Consider the following 20,465-nt stretch of genomic DNA (forward strand, 5'->3'; position numbering starts at 1 on the left):
TTTCGAGTCTTTGTACTAGTGTGAGGAGTGTTGCTATTTATTATTCAAGCGCTTTCATCAATGACATCCAAAAGAGGAGGAAGTAGCAAGCAAAAGACAAGTGAGGTGAACGGGAAAAAAAATGTGCTTTATTTTGATCCAAAAAGCGATTATTTTTTTTCGAAAAGGACGAGTTTGCTTAACGACGGCCACGGCCGGGAGGAGCTGGACCTTCACCGGATTTCGGGTTCTTGATGGTTTCGTCCACCGAGAGAATAAGACACGTCGCTTCGGATGCAGCACTCAGTGCGTTGATCTTCACTAGTGACGGTTCCCAGACACACTTCTCCATGTTGTCTGCCACATCTTCGTTCAAAATGTCAACTCCCATCCAGCGGTTACCTTTTGATTTAAAAGACAAATTCTTGAATAACCATTTTTTAACTAGAGCATTACATTTCATTACCTTGGGCATGTTTCTGCCTCAACTTGTTCAAAATGTTGGTCGAATCGAATCCAGCGTTATCACATAGCTGCCGTGGAATGACCTCTAGGGCTCGAGCAATAGCGCTGATGAGCATCTGCTCTTTGCCGGCGATCGTGCGGGAAACATCGCGGAGATGTTTGGACAATTCCATTTCAATAGCTCCACCACCTAAGAATCAGTCAGATCAAATCAGTTAGAACCCACTGAGATTCACAGTTCGATCAATTTAATTTTTACCAGCAACAACGGCATCGTTCTTCTTGGCTCGACGGACAATCATGATGGCATCGTGAAGGGATCGTTCAGTTTCTTCCATAAACTGTTCAGCTCCACCACGAATGATGATGGTGCAAGTTTTGGCTTGAGGGCAACCTTTGAAAAGGTTGAACCTAATCGAAATAGAATAGTTAAATGATAAAATGGGTCAAGAACCAAATGATAACTTGATTAGATACCTGTCACCGCCGATTTGACTCTCTTCGAAATGTTGACAGGTTCCGAGGACGGAGTCGCCGAGATCAGCCACAGTCGTCAGAATTGAACCACCGCAAGCTTTCATGGTACGTTTAAGATCTTCATCGGGAACACGGCCGGCGCAGAACATGTCACGGTCGGCGAAATACTGGGTGGCGACGTCTCCAATTGGAAGTTTGGAAAGGACAACTTTAGCACCGCTCAAATGAAGTTTCTCCAGTTTGTCGTACAAAATGGTCCATTCGGCATCGACGACTTTTTGATATTCCTGTTCACGAAAGAGATGCGTCGTTATACATTTTTATTAAAGTCATAATCGCCAAAATGTTGATTACCTCGACGTTCTCGAGACGAACTTCGGCATTGTCGCGTTCAGCCTTGAGCTCCAGCTCAATGTTGAGCAGAGCAATTTTGGGATCAGTGTACTGTTTGGGCTGCATTTCAAAACCAGCGTATGAGAAGGTTTTCTTGAAGGCAACACCGGCAACAAGGAGTGTGTCCTAATATTCAACAGGAATTTGTTAAGTTTTACAGTTCAATTTTATACAAAAGGGTCCACTCACTTCCAGCGCTCCACCAGGTACTTTCTTGATGCCAATCATGTTGAGGGGAAGCAGATCATCAAGCATCAGGACAGCATCGACAACCATCTTGGAGAAGAAATCTTTCTGTTGGTTGATCAGCTTGGAGCCCATAGCAGTAGCAGCACATTTCTCAAGCAACTGTCTCAGTTCTGTTTCATCATCTTTCTTGGGCTGTAAATACAAATGGATTTTAAACAAAATTGATGAGAATGCATTTGAGTTTGTTTCTAAGGTTACCTTCTCAGCAATTTCGTTGATGAATTGAACTGCTAGCTGTGTAGCTCTACGGACACCGCGAATGATGATTTGGGAGTGAACACCTTCCTCTACAAATGGTTTCATTTGCTTGAGAAATTCTCCAGCCAAGATGACCACACTGGTGGTACCATCTCCCACTTCCGCATCTTGAGACTTTGCAATGTCAACCAGAGTTTTGGCTGCCGGGTGAACAACGTCAAGTAGCTTCATGATAGTTGCTCCATCGTTAGAGATTGTGGCTTTCCCACCCATATCAACCATCAATTTGTCCATGCCCCTGGGGCCAAGAGTTGTTCGAACACAGTCGACAATAGCCTGGTTTAGGAAGATAACCTTTAAATTCAGAAATTAATTCTCGGACAAAACAAAATTTCCATACCTGGCAGGCATTGATATTTGAAATGATCTGGGATCTTCCTTGAGAAGCTTCAGTCCCCTCCTTCAACAGGATGATCTGTGGTTGCTATTGATCAAAATGAAAAGATTGATAAATTTTTAAAAAAATATTGACTTTTCGTTGATCATGACAAAGGAAAGTTTTTTTTGTGAATTTTTTAAAACACACCAAGTTTTAATCTTACACCACAAGGCAAAATGTTTAATGCATTCAGGATTTTAACGAAAAACCAAGCCTTTGAACCTTTAAAACCCAAAAGTTTACTCGACGACATAAATTAATGAAACGTCATGTGCTTGTCATGGGGCGGGGATTGTCATGCACGTGCCGTCTGATTCTTCCCACAATAAAAGAGCATAAAACCCGAGTGAAATTCCATTTCAATCTCGAGTATTCAATTCAACACATTATTTCGTAATTAAATAGGACAAGGTTAGTTACCATTTTTGCTAGAAATTATGTGTAGGAACAATCGGCACACCGGTTCTGCACGTTGGACTTTTTTACGGAACGGAGAATAGCAGAAGACCCCAGAAAATGCATGACTAGCACGAGAGGCTATATCGATTATTATATCGATTATTGAATCGCCAATTGTTTAATCGTGCATCGAATACCCAACGTCAAAATAAAATTACATTTCGTATCTTTTTGTTTTGTTTTAATTCTTTTCAGTATATTGAAAATGTCAACTCGTCTAACATTTGCATTACATCTCCCGTTTTTAATACCTGGCAGGCTGGCACGAACGGGCTATAATATATATCTCTAATCTAATGCATTGAGAAAATGTACCGTTTTTAATCAAAAGACACACGTAGGTATATATATATGAAGCAGCAAGCCCTTGATCATCTTATTAGATTGTTATTACACGAGTGGAAGAAGAGACGACTCCCGTTCGTGATTGGCTATATATCGCGGTTGCTCTCCGGCCGCTCCTTTTTCATTATTAATTCCCGTCCGTCGGGAATATGCTCGAGGCATTTCAAAAACCCAATCATCGAGCATTTAGCTCCTGGCGCACATGTTAGTAAAAAAAAAATTAAACTTTGATTTGATTTTTGATCATTTTTTAAATAATATTTATACAAAGAGATGTGAATGAATGACACTAGAGGGCCATCAGACCATACATTTTAAAAAATAGCCAGATTTTTATTATTTAAAAGTTCAAGAATGTTCAGCATTTTTTTCTTTATTGATTTGCATGTATATAACTGCACGCTGCTGCTGCTATCATTATTATTGGGATATAATATAAAACGTGCTGTGCAGCGTTGCCCAGTCTAAGAAAGGGTTATTGGATATATGAGTGTAATTGGATTGTATATATATATTCTGCATCTCCTTTCAACTCCCCCCTGTATTTATTATTATTATTCTATTGTCAAAATATTGCCTAGCTCAGCGAATAATAACACCAGACAAAGCCGGAAAAATTCGCTCTCCTCCGCGACGTGCCAATTCCCGTTGGCATTCACGTTTTCTTCTCCGCGTCTATAGTATACATTTTTTATTCACGACTATAACATAATGGCACGACAGCATAGCTTTTTGTTGCGCGTCGTCTGCCGCATTATTACGCAATAATTATCAGCCGAAGACGAATTTCAAATCACCAGCAAATAACAAGAAGAATAATAACAACGCGACGCCCATAATAATAATGGGTGGGAAATAATACACCATCGAATGATGTGCTGCTGTGTAAAAGGCTATATATTCGTTCCAGCGGAGCGTGAAATTATTTATTACCTATACCGAAAAATATTTTGCCGTGCGCGAGTATAGTTGATTGGAAATCGGAATCCGATAGCATCGATTCCCGATGATGATGCAGAGTAGATATATACATATAGTATCTGGCGTACACAGTGCCCGGGGATGCCTTTATATATGGATCCTCGGGATCGAAAGTGCACACGCCGCTGCCGGCTGAATCGGGAAAAAAAAGAAAACGGAATAGACGCGCGTGCTTTATCGACCGACATCAGACACAGCACATAGACGAAACATCAATATGATCTATATGACAGATAGAGCAATACAGCAACGAATTGCAGCAGCAATAGCTGATTGCTGTTGGATGCCCCACAGCAGCATCAAAGTTGATATTACTATAGAGACCTCCATGCAATTCTCCGCAGTTAATTTCAGTAGACAATAATAAGCACAGCAGCAATTTCGTTTTAGACCTTTTTCTTATTTTATTACATTAAGGAAATGCTTTTGTATTACTGGCGTATAAGTTAAGATTCGGAATACTTCTATTAACTCTCTCTCTGGCTTTATATAAAATAGACACAGAGAAAATGGGGATCAAAATCAAAAAAATCTTCTTTTCGCTCCTTGATTCTTTTACTATTAGACGTAGCCGGTCGGATGCTGCTGCTGCTGCTGCTGCTGCCGGATTTTCCTCTTCTCATCAGTACATTCAACGCAGCACAAGTATATTATATAACAAAAAAGGCTTTTCAGCTGCTGCATATATACGGTTTACTGCACCAGCAGCAGCAGCAGCAGCACTCTTTTTCACACATCAGACAGCAGCAGCCCTTATATAGATAAATCTAAATTGCTTTCGGGCTAATTCACATTTAATATATCTGCCAACAGCCTACATGTAGTTATTATATACAGCACAATTTATTTCCTTTTCAAAGACTATATAGAAATAGATCTAATATATAGGCCTACGCTGAAAACTTTGGATGAAGGCGGGTGCATAACATCTGTGATGAATACAAAATGGCGGCAGCCTATTTAATATACTAATATATAATAGGTTTAATCGCAATTACATCAACTGTGTGTATTTCAGCAGCATTCGAGAGTGCTCTATCGATCCACCTCGTTTTGCGGGAGCAGCAGCCAAAAGAAATGGCGCGGGATGAGGAAAGAGCTAGAAAACTTTTTTACTGCAACATCTCAGGCGATTGATTTCCTCATATCTTTTTTTTTTCTTCTTCTTCTTCTTTTTTTATATTTTTTCCCGATCCTCAGCAGCAGCAGCAGCATCGGTCGCCGGGGAACTATCTCTTTCTTCTTCCGTGAATGCGTGTTGGCCCTTTGCCAGCAAATGAAGAATATATAAAAGGGAGGGGAAGAGCTCCTCCTTTTGTGTCGTGACATTCGTGATCGATCGATCGTCTATACACACACACTTTACAAGATGAACAGCGGCAGCAGCAGCGAATAAAGAAGAAAAAAAAACGGGAATTGCTATGCTACACGATATATAGGTATATCTATAATATTATCTCTTTATGTATAGAAGATGATGTAACTCTAATCTGCTGTATAGTATATATAATAAAAATCGATATTGTCGGTGATTTGTTTGCGGCCTATATATATCCATTGCCAACCGACCGTGAAATTTCGCGGAAATCCACCAAGAAAATCTTCCAATTAAACAATTGATGTGATGGGGGGAGGGCTATAATCGTCTACTTGTATAGATATTATTAATATGGGAAATGTGTGATCTATTCTGCTGGCGATCAGCAGTGTGGGCTATATATTCATGATCGATCAGAATAAAAAAAGGGATAGGCCTACACAGCAGAGCGCGAAATTCAATTAGAAATTAAGATTTATATTTATTATATATACAGGCTACACGTCGTGAACTTTCTTACATAATATATATCCTCGATATATATATACGAGACTTTCTTTTTAATTGATATGGATGAGCTAGTTGTTAATGGAACTATAACGTGCCGGCTGCCCACCTCACGCATCTCATCGGCACTCTGTCAATTAGCCGCGAAAAAAGAAAAAGTTTCGTATGGGACGCGCTTGCTGCAGTGATCATCAGCGGCAGAACTTTTTCTTTTTTATTCCTTTTTCATTTAAATGTAACAACTCCCGCGTGAATAGTTCCAGCAGCCGCCCTGTATCTCTTCTACAGCAGCTCATTTTATAAATTTTAAATTATATTTAAAAAGGAATCAACGATATTTATCCTCCTTAATTTATGTAATAATAATTGAATCATTAATAAGAAGCGACATGGTTTGATTTGTTGAAATTATATTGAAACCCAAGACAGAGAGAGAGAGTTAGAGAGAGAGAATGGGGACAACAATGAAAAGAATAATAATAATGTCAAGATTATAAAGATAAGAGAGAGAGAGAGAGGAGAATGGAAAGATAATAATAATAATAATGACGATAAATGCGATGACACTATACAATAAAGGCTACGTCGGATCGTTGGATTTTTCAGAAAAAATTTTGTCATCCCATCTTTTCTTCTCATCTTCTTTTCGAAATATATATATAAAACTCGGGCAAATATTGATGGAACACGTGCGCGACAAATGCGCACGTTACATCATCATATAAATAGCGCGCGAAATATATACATGAATTCAAAAGAAAACGATCTCTACAATGGAATGATTAATTTTTTTGTTTTTTTTTGTTTGTTTTAAATATATATAATAACAGCAGGCGCGGTGTAAAACACACACAGACACACACAATTACACAGCACACACATGACTAGTTTTTTTGTTGTTATATATTTTCGAATTGGTTTGTTTGTGAGGGAGAGGGGGGTTGTTTGTTTGTTGTTGAGATGGGGTTATAATATATATCAAATGATAGAGAGCCTATTAAATGATAATTGCTGTATACATAATAATATAATACTTGGGCCTATATAATAAACTCTCTCTCTCTTCTTTCTTTCTCCTTTTTTGATAATAATAATAATAATATGATGGGGGGAGGGGGGCGGGGGCCAACAGAGAAGAATCTACAAACGAGAGTGTAATATATCGCGAACAAAACAACAGTGTGTGGAATATTTTTTTTGTTTTTTTTTTCATCTTATTTCTTTTTTTGAAATATTATTATCATATATGTTTACTCTCACAGCGGGCATCCAGAGCAGCAGCAGCAGAGCACATATACAACCAACAACAACCAACAACAACAACGAGGATATATATAATATAAAAAATTACATGGAACGGAATTCAAAACTTAACTAATTCATTTTTCTTTTAATTAAAAAAAATTATTTTTTTTGTGGGTTTTAATTGTTTTTTTTCTCACTCGAGATGGAATACTTTTTGGGGGAATGGGAAATTTTTGGGAATTTTTTTTTTCACGTGTGTATAAAAAGAAATTTTTTTGGTTGGTATATTGAATTAAAAAAAAAAATTTTTTTAATTTTTTGTTTGACGCCCCAAAATTGTTTTGGTTTTATTTTTGTTTGCCCTTTTTATTTTTAATGTTTTTGCATAGTTTAGCTCGTCGTTGCTTCGCTGGAGGAATCGCCTACCCACCCAAATTCAATTGTAAAAAAATGACACACCTTTGGAATATAATCTGCTGTAGTATCTTGTGTGTGTCGATTAAAATATTTTTGGATATAAGAGTTATCCCTCGTCTCTGCTATAGATGAAGTTCGATATTTTGTTTGTTTTTTTGGGTGGGATGGAAATTATTTTTTGTTATTTCTTTGGGGCTGATTGGGGGGCATCAATTTCCCATCATTTGAATGTTTTATATCATAAGAGGAGGAAGTTACATGTGGTGTGTGTAGAGTCGGTGGGGCTTTTTATTCCTCACTGAATGACGCACTTGCTCTCGATCTGCGACTTCCACTCGTTCACCTGGGTCTCCAACGTGTTTTTCAATTCTACGAAAAATTTAGATTTTCATCAATCGATAAATTATTTTATAATTAAAAATTAAAATTAAATTCATTTATAATAAATAAAAAAAGAGTTCAATGTATTATTTATTAAATATTATACTTGTCAATTCGTCCTGGTCGGCTTCTTCGGCTTCTTTGGCCAATTCCTCGGGCGTCTTCTTCTTGCGCATCAGCGGATTGTCCGGCTCCTTTTGAGTCTCGGCTTCAGGAGCTTCTTCCTTTTTCTTGATATTGTACTGCCCAACAATGTAACAATAATAATAGAATATAATCGAATCACATTTCGATATAATATATAAGGCATTTTAAAAGACTGGCGCTATATTATTATATAGGTCCAGCAGTATAGCCAATTATAACCGAGCGAATAGAGTGCTGCTGCTGGCCTGCGGGTAAAACGCCATCGGCAATAATCAATCGCCTGCGGTCAAACATCTAAACAACTCTCTAAAAGACGTTCCAGACGGCTAATAGTTGTAAACAATAAAACAAAGAAGGGAAAAAATAAAACACAATTCACGTCGAGACACGCATTGATCCCCCAGCAGCACCATCACAGTCATGGCCGACTACATACTACTCATCGATCCAGCAGCAGCAGCAGCAACAGCCAGCGTTATATTTTATATGTCTATACAATCATCAACCAATAAGAAAAATAAAAGTCTTTTTATTTTTTCCTTATATCTGGCCGCGGCTGTGCTGAAACAAAAGTTTATATACAAGGACATCCCAATTGAACTGAAGACGATTTAGCCTGCTGCTGCTGCTTATATGCTGTGGGAACTCCCCCATTGTATTATGTGAGCTGGGAGGGCTATTGCACAGTGATAAATCGATTGAACACAAGCGACGACCGAGGAATTATCGATCCCCCTCGTCTCGCTGCTGGGCAGCAGCAATATATATGGGCGGTGCCCGGCTTTCTGGCTGGTTTACACGGCATTTATACACAGAAGAAAGTTGTGTGTGTGTGTGGGAAAAATATGGATTCTTTCTTAACTTTTGCTTGTCATCTCCTTCTCTAGCACCCTCTACATAGCCCCAAAATGGATTATATGATATTTTGGTTAAGTTTAAGTAGGCTATATCTAGGGCAATGCACAGCACACAGCAGGATATAATAGAAGCACTTTATGGAGGCTGCTGCTGCTGTGTGTGTTCTTTTTTATTGGAACATTTCGAGCCTTTTGTTTTCTTTGCTGTCCAAATCCTTATATATATATATACTATATACACATTGTGTTTAACGAACCAAAATGTATTTATTTAACTGTATTATATACATTTATCTGCTCCTACTGTATATATATATATCTAAGCGGCGATCGATATTATATAGCTCTGCTGCTGCTGCCCAGTTTTATCTATCCCAAGATATATAGTATATATGTGCTGTTCTCTCTCTCTCCCCTTCGCTCGTGTGTGCTATATATCTCAGCTGCAACGGACCGGAACGCTCTTCTTCCGCGTCTCGTTTCCAGCTAAAGCAGCAGAGATATATATCTCTTTTGCTGGCCATTTTCTTTTTCTTTCTGTGGCTATCTAGCTCTCCTTGTTTATATTCCCTTTTTTGGCTTTATAGCTGCTGTCCAGCTTCTTCTTCTTCTTCTGCCAGCAGAAAAAGAAGGGTGGGGGGATTTAAGTTGAAATCATCTTGGAACTCTGCCACCAGTCTCACAGAGTGACACACAAAAGAGCAGCAGCAGCTCGTCTGATGGAATTAAAAATTTGATAGTCATATATAAGACCCCCAGCCAGCTATAGCCGACTATAGCATACATAAGCAAGAAATTCCTAGACTATGTGTGTGTGTGGAGATGTCGAAAAGTTTCTATTCTTTATAGGACGCGCTGCTGCTGCTGTCATCTCCCCTTGATCCCCCCCACACAACATCACAAGGATTTTCAAAGGGATTTCTTTTTTTCTTATTATTATTCCCAGACGAAGAAGAAGAGTCGACGACGACGACGACGACTTTTCTGTGTATAAAAAGTGATTTGCACCCCACGAGATCAAAGCTTTTCTTTGCTGCTATAGGGGTGGGGGGATGACGACTTTTATATTATCGCAGACTTTTATATATTTGGCTGTGGGCTCTGCTGCTGCTGTTGTCGCTTAGACATTTGAAACTTTCCTTTTTTTTTCACGTTAGTGACTTTGGAGATTTGTCCTGGTGGCTTCTCGCAATGTGCAGCAGCAGCAAGCAAGGCTTTTGATATACATGTATAATGGTGGCCGCGAAAAGAAACAATAGCTCTTGAAGTATATGTGTACTATATCTATTTCTCTATTGTATCGTTTGCTGATGCCAAATGAACTAATGGGTCTTTGCCTATTATGTCTCAAAAGTTTTGATTTGAACTGTGCTGGACAATGGACACAAAACCATGACATATTATATATATACTGGTGCTTTGGGGATTTATAGATCCTTTTCATACATGTGCTGTCTGTAGGCTATGTAAATTGATCGGAATGGAATTTTTGGATTTAATCCCGGCCGCATTTAATACATAATATTATCCTATATATATCTGAAATGATCGATATAGGACACACACATCAGCAAGAAACTTTTTTGTTTCTGTGTCACGCCACAGCACCGAACAAAACTTGTGTCTCAGATCAAAATCTAAAAACGATGCACATGTTCACGTCACGCTCTATTCTCGTCAGTCTACACACAATCTAGCTATATAAATATTTATTTACTATTTTATATTAGATATATATAAATATTCTAATATAACTTTTTCTTTTCCTTTTCTTTCTGTACATCAGAGAGACATCAGGGCGATACTATTTATTTTGTGTATAGATTTAAATAAATGTTTGCACGCGTTTGGCTCTGCTGCACTGCGCTGTTGTACATATTACATAATAATAAATATAGGCCCTCTAACTGCGTCCCTTTTGATGTGATAAAATATAGTGTGATATTGTTGAGAGATATATTTACCTTGTCGCGGATATCCTGTCTCATGTTCTCACGTTCCACTTCCATTTTGCGGTGCTTCTCCTTGCGGCGATCCTCGGCTTCCTTGATGGCCTCCAATCGCTCACGCTCGGCCTCGTCGTCCTTGTCTTTGGTGTCGCCGTCCTCGCTGTCGTTGCCTCCCAGACCTTATCATCATAATAGTAGTAAATGCATGAAATTGCATATAGATGACCGATCAACTTTGATAAATAAGTTATATACATCATCGGATATATAGGCTTTATACATCATAGTATATAAGAAATATATGTAGACCTATTTATAGGTTAAGGAGATGTATAACATCGTGATGTGTTATATTGAGAACAAAGTTTAAAATAAAACGTAGAGCCATTTTGATATGGCTGCAGGCATTTCCTGCCTGTAGGCTATCACGTTTTATGTTGTTAAATGTTGTTTTCCATGTTGAACGTTTCTTGTGAATAGAAATAAATCACGACTATAATATGCGTAATAGATAAATAGGCCTACACAGTTTATATAGGAAAATAGTAATAACTATAATGATTAATATATTTATAAATACCTTTAACGGCGTTCATTTTGCTGCCCAGCATTTGTTTCGCAACGAAAGCCGCCATGATGATTGGTATTTATATTGAATCAACTGAGCAGTGGGAGATTCAGGCAGCAGCACAGCACACAACCAACGACGTCGATCCTCCTTGTATTTATATATCCAATCAAAGACTCCTGTGTGTACACAAAATAAGAATAAGAGAAAATGATTGCATAAACAATAGATCAATTCAATCAGACATAGCAGCAGCCATTTTATTTACACGCGCATAACTCAATCTCAGTCTCTAAATAACTCTAAAGTGGATGCATATAATATTACACACGTCTACTGGGATACACAAAAACGTGCTAAAAAAAGAAAATCGAATATTTAGATATTTAATATTGGCCTTATATAATAAATAATATCTAGAAATGCAGCAGCATTCCTTATGATTTGATTAGCGCCGTGTCTCTCATCTCTTATAATACAGCTCGTATTATATAAAGAAGCTGTCAAAAAAAGAAAAGGAAAAAGGGGGTAGGCAGCCCAGCACAGACATTTCCTGCTTGTGTTCCGGCTCCTGCTGAGGATTGAGGCAGCCCAGCAGCAGCACCGAAAGAATCAATACCGCCGTATACCAGAGCTGTATATATATATATCAAGCATATTATATATAGCACATCCGGCTTATATCTATTCCTTTAAAGTTTCTAGATTTTCTACCTTTTAACTTCTAACTTTGATAAGGATATTAAGGAGCCACATATCGCGTGATCAACTGTTAGGATATTACACACTCAAGTCTATAGGATATAGTATTATAGGCTATACACATATAATACAGCAGCATCAGTGTAGCAATTGAACGGGAATCGTTGAGAAAAAACGAACATTGCGTGATTCTCCTTTTCTCCATGTTATATAGATGATCAAGGACACGGGGGAGACTTTGTACATAGTATACCGCGTGCTATGTATAACATTGATCGTCTCGTATATATGTAGAACTGCTATATAGCTGCTGTAGCTGCTGGTGGGAATATATAAGATACGTGAGAGATCCAGAGTTCGTGTGCACGCGCTCAGCAGCAGCCGAGAGAGTCGCTCCCTCCGGCCATATATATCGTGATATATAGTACATTTAAGGTTTAGACTAACTACATTTCAAATGTTATATAGGGGCCAACACTTTGTCGGTTGAGAAGCAATATCGATCCTTTGTAGGCCCTATATATATGATGGGAAAATTGTCCAGCTATTATTACATTGTCAATAGATTGATCATCAGGCCGCTGCTGTCCAGCAGCTTTCATGACCATCAGACTGCTGGTCTAACAACATTAATATAATTGATGATATTCTTATTTGTATTATATTAGAGTCTGCTGGAAATGTCGCCGTGCTCCATCACATGCTTCTTTCTAAATAATATCTATTGATGTCTAAACTAATTGGATTAGATGCCATCAGTGCAGACATCACGCATCTCCAGCCAAAGAGAACCATGCAGCACCGTGCTGGGGGGCATTGTGTATTATACACTAATATAGACGTACCTATAAGTTAGACTATACATATATAAGTTCATTCTATATATAGTCTAGGCCGGCGCAGGTCAAGTTCCGACACGCTCTCCGCTGTATAGTGCACGTTGCACTTGCATTATAGAACCGAGCTCAATATGAACTGTATAGACTTTCGTATATTGAATTAGTGGTGAGAGAGAGACGCCGTTAAAGTGCACTGTCTTATTTCTCTTTCACATCAGCAAAAGAACCCAAAAATAACTCTAGGTCATCAGCACATAGCAGCATAAAGACAAAATGCCAAACTTGCCGCATTCTGTCTACCGGCAAATTTACATACAAAAATAAACAGCTAAACAGCATCTTTTCGAGTATTATTACGATTCTTATTATTATGACATTTCCGGTTCTTTTTTTAAAATGCCGATTGGTTCACACTTGCGACATCTACCGGCGCACTTTCAACACTATTTCCACTTCCGGTTTCTACATCTAGACACGTATAAATAACATCAAAATGATGAGTTTCTTAGCGTTGATTGTCTTACCTTTTTTAGTTGGGTTGATTCGAATCAAAAGGAATTCCACAGGAGCCAATAATGTTTGGATTGGTCGCACGCACTGAAGGAAGGATGAGGGGCGGGAGGAGGAAGAAGATATAGGAAGGAAAAGAAGAAGAAAGGAATATGGAAAAAACTAAATCAATCAAAAAAAGAGGACAGAAAAAAACGAGAGAGAAAAGAGAAAGTTACAATCGAGAAAAACAAAAAGACCAGGAAACGCGCGGATATATAAAATGACGTGTGACGAATATTCTAAGTAAAGTAGGAGAGAATCTGAGCTCTCAACCGACCATCAGCACTACACACAGCACATTATACACAGCAGCAGCAGCAGCAATAGTATCTATATAGCACATGTGCTATATAATACAAATCAAATCTTTTTGCCCCATCCAACATTGAAACTTATTAATCGTCCCCCAACAATAAGAAACTGGAATATTGGCAGTGAATCGACATGTAGGAAAAATTGTCTTAAAATTGACTCTTAAAAATTTGGTTTGAGAAAACTATGACAGCACACAGCACACACTAGATATATATGCTGGATCTATAAACAATCGATTGGCAAATTCCTTCAGCCAGCAGCAGAGATATCTGGAATGTTGTGTCTAATAACGAATAGAATTCAACAAAATGTGATGTTTGAATTAAGAACGATAGAAAACTACTACCGAAATTGCAGAGAGAAAGAGAAAAAGAGAGAGAGAGATGTGTGTGTACTATTGAGAAACTGATGACGGGGGGGGGGGAATTCGATTTATTTGTCTAATAGAATAAGAAAAAACGGGGCGGATATACAAGTCGATGGCTCGAGATCCGAAACTGCACTGGAGATAACCCACAACGAGGACCAGACTTTTGGCTATGGCAATTTCTCTGTGCTGCCCCCTGTGTGTGTCTATCAAGTCCTATATCTCTCTCTCAAATCACCCAGTGGGTGGTGGGGGGTTTGATATAGAAAAATCCTTCGCCACCACCCACCAACATTTTTTTTATTTTATTTTTTCGTGAAAAATAAAAAAAAGAAACTTGGGGGGGCCAGCACAGCAGTTTGACTCTCTAACGCTATGATGGGTGGGTGGTTTTGGATGGGGGGTTGTTATGGGAGGATGCGCGCCTGATATTTTCACGAGCGCCGGCGCCGCCGCTCACGAATATATTTCCTGTGCGCTGTGACGTATATACAGCAGCAGCAGCATATATAAAGGGATCCCCGGACTCTCAAATATTGATCTGCCCTTGCTGTGCTGTCCTCATATGCACATCACATGCTGCTGCTGCTGCTGCTGTGCAGGAAACAGCGCCACCGCCAACGTGTTTCCTATATAGATTTCAACACCATTTCTATAGATATACAGCATGTTGTACATTTATTTGATATACCCTTATGTTATTATTATTTTCCTACTCTTTTTGAATGTAATCAAATGCTGCTGGGAGAGCCGAGACCGCATATAGGTCCTACTCACGATATTATTATTCGCTTCGACACCCCTATGTAGCATATTTTCTTTTATATTATTATAGGCCTACAATATACAAATGACATTCATTTGATTCGATATAAAGATGAGTTCGATTCACATCATTTTGTTTTTTTAACTTTTAGATAGGCCTATGATAATATTCGAGACATTTGAGATGATGTCAATTATATTTTATTTTGGGGATCGTATGTTGTGTGCTACGTCTATTATATCAGCTGATTGGTGTCACGTTCTCCTCTTTTTTTTTGGGGTCCAAACAGAAAAGGATATACGTGTGGATATACTATCCTACATTTGAATATATAACGCACACAGACAGCGGTGTTGTGTGTAAAAACGAGTGACATCTGGTGCCATTTGAAAATTATTCCAGCTGCTGCTGTGTCTTATTTCTACACGAAAGAAAAGAAAAACGAAAAACATCTTTTACATGTAATGTCTAAATATAAAACTGATGCGACCGAATTCAAATGGAGGGGCGTTATTATATATAGGCTTAAATTTTTATATAATAATATTCTTTTTCTGCCTTCTTTTTCTCTATATGCTTCATCGATCAGTCCTGCTGGTACATATAAAGGGCGCATCAATTTATTTTGAATATTTCCAAATTTCTTGTGCTGTGCAATTTGTTTCGGTGATCGATAGAAATGCAATCTCGATAAAAAAAAAAGAATCAAATGTTGAAAAATGTATACAAGACATTTTTCTATTTCTTTTATAATATCCAATCTGTTATCTAATAATAGGCCTACATAAAAAAAAATCCCTTTGATCGTTTTATCTTGACCTTATAAGACGTAAAAATGGCAATAAAAAAAAATGTTATTCTTGAGTGCTATTTCATCACATTTACACGAAATATTATATAGATGTGACAACAGCCCCCGCGATGATAGAAGACGCCGGTGGCCATCCACCCCCATTTCAATCGTGTCAAAATGTCACGTTGCAAATCAAAAGCGAGGGCGACAGCAAGAGCAGCATCATTTCCTTTTCCATCAAACCCAGCACAAATGTACTATACATACATGTATAAAGGCAAACGCATATATAAAAGAACCGCAGTAGTATAACATACTGTATACCCCCAGCAGCTGAAATATAAGTCTAATAAACATGATGGAATTGGATCAAAAATATATAAGCCTTTAACACAAATGCCTACAAATGCATCCGACAGTTGCCTATAACATGACCATCAGCAGCTTAACATTTATTTCTGAAAGAGAAAACAAACTTCTGCGCTATGTATGTCCCACCGACCATCATTACAATACAATAGTCTATCGTCTATATAATATAGGCAGCTGAAATCATCATCTGATCATCATGCAACACAGCAGGCAGTCCTGTGGCGCTATATTAAAGCACTCACCGTCCTGTGTCCTATTTACCGTCTCTTTCATCCTAGAACATCACAGCATAAAGAACCTGATAATTCGCATTACAAAAGCTCGCGTTGAATTATAGTACGCTGTATAATAATAATATAGTTCTGGACATCGAATTATGATTGCCATGGATTCGCCTTTTTCTAACAGCGGACGATGGCAGCAGCAATTGGATTAAATGTTTAATAAATGACCCATAGCATAGACCGTATAGATAACAAGTTCAAACATTTTCGAATGTGAAAGTTGAAGAAAAAGTGATGAGGTGCAAAAACATGCCTGTTCTGAAGTCGTTCGACAAATGAGAATTTTAGTAGAAACCCTCACTGGGAAAAACACAAAAAACGGGGAGAGAAAACAGTTGCAGTCAACCGCCTAACTCATCAGAAATAAACTCCGTCTCAGAAATACTCCGTGACTACGTAACGATTTATAATCAACGCCACCCAAAATTGTCCAAAAGGAAGAATGGAGATCAATTTTGTCCTACCTTTATGCCTGGGAAATACAGCCAGGCATCCACAGTTGCTGCCGCTGAAGAGTTGAATTACACCAGCAGACGGGATAGGGTAAAAAGGGTGTCCTCGTGAATACATCCATATTCACATGGGCGTACACGAGGACATTTAAAGAAAGGTGAAGAAGGGAGATCCATAACTCGGCCGACATCGGTAGTTTCTCCAATCAAGAGGGATGCTGTTTATCTGTGTAAAAATAGAAAATGGATTACGACAAAATATTGACAGAAAAACGACAAGGAAAAGTTGAAAATGAGACACTGGGTAAACCCTAATTGTTGATAAATGGGAGAATGAAAGGTTTACACTGCATTTATGCAGGTAATGCAGCATTATAATATCTATAGTAGGTCACAGGTCAATAAAAGTAATGAAAATCATTACCCAAGCGATGAGACTTCTGGTGACATGCTGCTCAATCCCAGCACAAGCCAAACTTGCATATTGAGTGGTTATGACGGCTGACTCTGGCCTCGAATCTGAAAAAAATAAAAAGGTTTTTTAGTACAAACAAACTGCAATGCATCGTAAGGGCAATCACATGGTAAATGCTAGTCGTTAGGAAGTAACATTTCACAAATTTAGAACAGGTCTCTTCTGTAGCTCCCACAATCATTCTAGAATTTGTATTTTTAGTTTTATTTACCTGCTAAAGAGTATGACGGTTATCATCAAAACAAATAAATCTATAACAACATAAAATTTTGAACTTTTTTGCTGACTTCTTCGAAATTTTAACCCAGCGAGAGCAGACGACACTTGTCGAAAATTGTTCTAATCAGCATGCTTACGAAATAAGTTATCGATAGAAATTAGAAATGAAAAAAAATCAAACCCCCCCCCCCCCTCAAAATTAATTAATTAAGATAAATAAATTATTAAAAAATAAATTATTGAAATAAATGAATCCAAACCACTCAAAAGCGGTACAGGAATAAGTTGAAGGAATAAGTTTTAGTTGAAATCTAATACCATTTGTTTTATTGGTATACATATAATTGTTCAACAAATTAACCAATTTGATTAAGCCCACCCTGGACGGACAAGGTCCAAATAAAAATTTGCACAAAACCCGCAAATGGTCTGAAAACCCGCCCTAATAACATCCCCCAGTACCCTCTTGGAAGCCAAGAGGGAATGAAAGATATTAAGTTCATAGTATACATATACAATGAGCAAGCGAGCCTAATCATGGACAATTTGTGTGACTTAATTGAACTTGTATATAATTTCAAAGTTCTGTTTTGTCGTAGCATACATTTATGATCATTTATTAGCTATGTACTGATCGAGGATTATAGGGCTTATCAACTAACTATATTATATTATATGCTATTTCTTTGATGTATGTGCTGCTGCTGCGCGCTGTGATATAGCCAGCAACAGCATCAATTTGTAATTTGGTGCTGCTGGGCAGCAGCACATTGGACTTTTATATTAACGGGATTCCAGCAAAGGATTTTCTTATTAACAATCAAGGTCACCAACAGCAGCAGGATGCACTATGCAATGTTAACAAGCAACTCCTGATGATGAATAGCCAACTGATTACGATGATGATGGCTTCCATTTTCTAATCACATAAATATAACATTACTTTTGATAGCAATAATGTGTCAACTAATTGTTGGAACCTTTGAAAGAAATCAACTGTTAGATATAGGACTTTAGAAAGCGCAAAACAAAGTATTTTTCTGTTACAATCAAACTAGTTCTCCGGCCAATTTTCTCTTCATCAGGTTTTGCAGGTTTTGCGCTACGTGTGTCTAAACCAAGTTCCACTTCCCGACACATCATTTTGTGTTTAGTTTGATCTGTGACTAGCGTTTGAATAACATGTTGGACGTTTCGTGGTCTAAATGGATGAGTCCAACATCCCTATAGCCATGACGGCCCTAGCCGGATTGATAGGCGGATATTATTGGGTGTGGAGTCGTTCCCGCTTTGTCCGTCTCATTGACGCTCTACCCGGACCGAATCCACTTCCTTTGCTGGGCAACCTCCTCCACCTATTGAAATTCTCTCCCGATGGTAAGTAATACAACTTGCTGCGCTGATGGTACCGCGTTATTTCCGCTGTCCAATTCGAAATGACGCCATCAGTGTCGGTTTCCAATTGTTTCCCTTATGCTGTATAGAAATGTTGCTGGGCATGAACCACCGTCATCCAATTTACAAGATGTGGATCAGCCGTTTCTTTCCAGTGGTTTTCATCGCTCATCCTGAGCTATGCAAAGTATATAACATCACACATTAAATGTTAATTCGATACGTTTCAAGTATTATCATCTCACCGATTGGCTCTTCCTGTGATTCAATTATTAGCCAATTTTATCCAGCAATAAATATGTGACGAGGCCACGGGAATACCTCTTTGCTTTTTCCGAAAACAGCCTTCCCATCTTAACGGGTATAATGAGATTTAACGGCGAAAGCCGTTTTTACTGTATTATGCTTTATTATCTCACCTCTCCATAATGTGTTATATTATTGGCTTAATATTCCCGTTATTGAAATTATATCCGCGCGCAGGCAAGCCGTGGAAAAAGCGCCGTCGCATGCTCAACCCGGCGTTCCACTTGCAAAATCTCAACGGGTTCGTGGATATTTTCAACGACTTGAGCCTCGACTGCGTTGCGAAAATCGAACTAATAATTCTCGGGACGGCATCATCATCATCAGGCTGCCAAGAAATTGACGTCCATCCGATTATGTCTCTGCTGGTGTTGAATCTATCAATTTCACAACGATTTCACTTGCGCATATATGTACATATTCGAAATCTTTTCTAAAATTTATCATATAGGGGACTATACCTTGCCAAAGGATTTAACAGTTTTGGTAAACATTTACGGCACCCATCGCAATCCTGAATTTTTCCCCGATCCGGATTCTTTCAAACCGGAACGATTCCTACCGGAGAACAGCGTCGATCGACATCCGTATGTCTTCATTCCATTTAGCGCTGGCGTCCGTAATTGCATCGGTGAGTTTCAAACAACTTGCTGCTGGCGGGAGATTTGAATTTCGTTCAATTCGAATTTCTTTTTCTTTTATGAATTGAACAGCGCCGAAATACGCCATGATGAAAATGAAAGTTGCTCTGGCCAACATATTGCGCAGGTTGAAATTTTCTCTTTCTGATCCATCGGGTCCACTGCAAACTCCGGCCATTCATGCCATGCTGAAACCCAAGGGCGGCAAATTCAATCTCATTGTTTCTAAAAGATTGGGCCTTTCTTAAATAATGGCATTATATTTGCATATTTAGTATATTTAGATTTTTCGCCACTTTTGAGTTATAGAAGGAAAACACAATTCCTATAAAATGGCAACGCTGGTTCATTGTAACATTTCAACTTTGGCAACGCAAATAAACCTTATATTGTTTGGTCAAATTATTTGTTAGGACAACAGTTTTTCTAACCGGTTCGTCTTGCTGATTCTTATAACCTATTTATTTATTCCTATTTATGTGCAAAAACCCCCAAAAAGGTCAGTGAAACGACAGCATTTGCCACTAGTTCTATATGCCATGAAACGCCAAAATCGGCCAACCAACCCTTATTGTGAAAACTGTGAAATCAAGACAAGAATTTCTTTCTCCTT

General features: G+C 38.3%; 3 protein-coding genes and 1 long non-coding RNA gene across 8 annotated transcripts; 1 reads left to right on the forward strand and 3 right to left on the reverse strand.

Annotated features, from left to right (window-relative positions):
- Nucleotides 1–16: 16 nt before the first annotated feature.
- LOC124198632 (T-complex protein 1 subunit eta-like) lies at nt 17–2,756 on the reverse strand. The gene is made up of 9 exons (XM_046594573.1): nt 2,621–2,756; nt 2,162–2,245; nt 1,762–2,097; nt 1,504–1,695; nt 1,276–1,440; nt 922–1,208; nt 704–855; nt 446–634; nt 17–381 (listed from the first exon to the last, which is right to left on the reverse strand). Exons 1-9 carry the CDS (start codon nt 2,621–2,623, stop codon nt 179–181), a joined length of 1,611 nt encoding a protein of 536 aa, XP_046450529.1. The 5' UTR covers nt 2,624–2,756; the 3' UTR covers nt 17–178.
- A 3,447-nt stretch (nt 2,757–6,203) lies between these two features.
- Nucleotides 6,204–14,285, reverse strand: LOC124198633 (complexin-like). Of its 4 annotated transcripts, none has more exons than XM_046594574.1 (6): nt 14,129–14,285; nt 13,440–13,587; nt 11,387–11,553; nt 10,822–10,985; nt 7,960–8,095; nt 6,204–7,841 (listed from the first exon to the last, which is right to left on the reverse strand). In XM_046594574.1, the coding sequence occupies exons 3-6, from the start codon at nt 11,439–11,441 to the stop codon at nt 7,768–7,770; spliced, it is 429 nt and encodes a 142-aa protein (XP_046450530.1). In that variant the 5' UTR covers nt 11,442–11,553; nt 13,440–13,587; nt 14,129–14,285; the 3' UTR covers nt 6,204–7,767. The 4 variants fall into 4 exon arrangements, with proteins under 4 accessions (XP_046450530.1, XP_046450531.1, XP_046450533.1 ...); XM_046594575.1 differs by having other exon boundaries at nt 13,987–14,284; XM_046594577.1 differs by having other exon boundaries at nt 11,387–11,555; nt 13,443–14,284.
- Nucleotides 14,286–16,833: 2,548 nt separating this feature from the next.
- LOC124198634 lies at nt 16,834–17,592 on the reverse strand. The gene is made up of 3 exons (XR_006876647.1): nt 17,503–17,592; nt 17,241–17,335; nt 16,834–17,042 (listed from the first exon to the last, which is right to left on the reverse strand). It is a non-coding gene; the product is annotated as an uncharacterized LOC124198634 (long non-coding RNA).
- A 1,060-nt stretch (nt 17,593–18,652) lies between these two features.
- On the forward strand, nt 18,653–20,254 carry LOC124198640 (cytochrome P450 4g15-like). 2 transcript variants are annotated; one of them, XM_046594589.1, is made up of 6 exons: nt 18,653–18,887; nt 18,995–19,092; nt 19,182–19,266; nt 19,389–19,579; nt 19,663–19,842; nt 19,925–20,254. In XM_046594589.1, exons 1-5 carry the CDS (start codon nt 18,716–18,718, stop codon nt 19,687–19,689), a joined length of 573 nt encoding a protein of 190 aa, XP_046450545.1. In that variant the 5' UTR covers nt 18,653–18,715; the 3' UTR covers nt 19,690–19,842; nt 19,925–20,254. The 2 variants fall into 2 exon arrangements, with proteins under 2 accessions (XP_046450545.1, XP_046450544.1); XM_046594588.1 differs by having other exon boundaries at nt 19,389–19,842.
- Nucleotides 20,255–20,465: the final 211 nt, after the last annotated feature.

This window comes from Daphnia pulex, chromosome 7 (assembly GCF_021134715.1).
Source record: "Daphnia pulex isolate KAP4 chromosome 7, ASM2113471v1".
Lineage (NCBI taxonomy): Eukaryota > Metazoa > Arthropoda > Branchiopoda > Diplostraca > Daphniidae > Daphnia > Daphnia pulex.

Bases quoted from the DNA above. Each gene is read 5' to 3' on its own strand.
- LOC124198632 (XM_046594573.1), bottom strand. The intron at 1,209-1,275 runs GTAATCAACATT...TTTCGTGAACAG, and splicing joins TTCGTCTCGAGAACGTCGAG to GAATATCAAAAAGTCGTCGA. The intron at 382-445 runs GTAATGAAATGT...TTAAATCAAAAG, and splicing joins GAGGCAGAAACATGCCCAAG to GTAACCGCTGGATGGGAGTT.
- LOC124198633 (XM_046594574.1), bottom strand. From the start codon at position 11,441: ATGGCGGCTTTCGTTGCGAAACAAATGCTGGGCAGCAAAATGAACGCC. The intron at 10,986-11,386 runs GTATTTATAAAT...TATGATGATAAG, and splicing joins CAAAATGAACGCCGTTAAAG to GTCTGGGAGGCAACGACAGC. The intron at 7,842-7,959 runs GTATAATATTTA...AATTTTTCGTAG, and splicing joins CGACCAGGACGAATTGACAA to AATTGAAAAACACGTTGGAG.
- LOC124198640 (XM_046594588.1), top strand. From the start codon at position 18,716: ATGGATGAGTCCAACATCCCTATAGCCATGACGGCCCTAGCCGGATTG. The intron at 18,888-18,994 runs GTAAGTAATACA...TATGCTGTATAG, and splicing joins ATTGAAATTCTCTCCCGATG to AAATGTTGCTGGGCATGAAC. The intron at 19,267-19,388 runs GTATAATGAGAT...ATCCGCGCGCAG, and splicing joins CAGCCTTCCCATCTTAACGG to GCAAGCCGTGGAAAAAGCGC.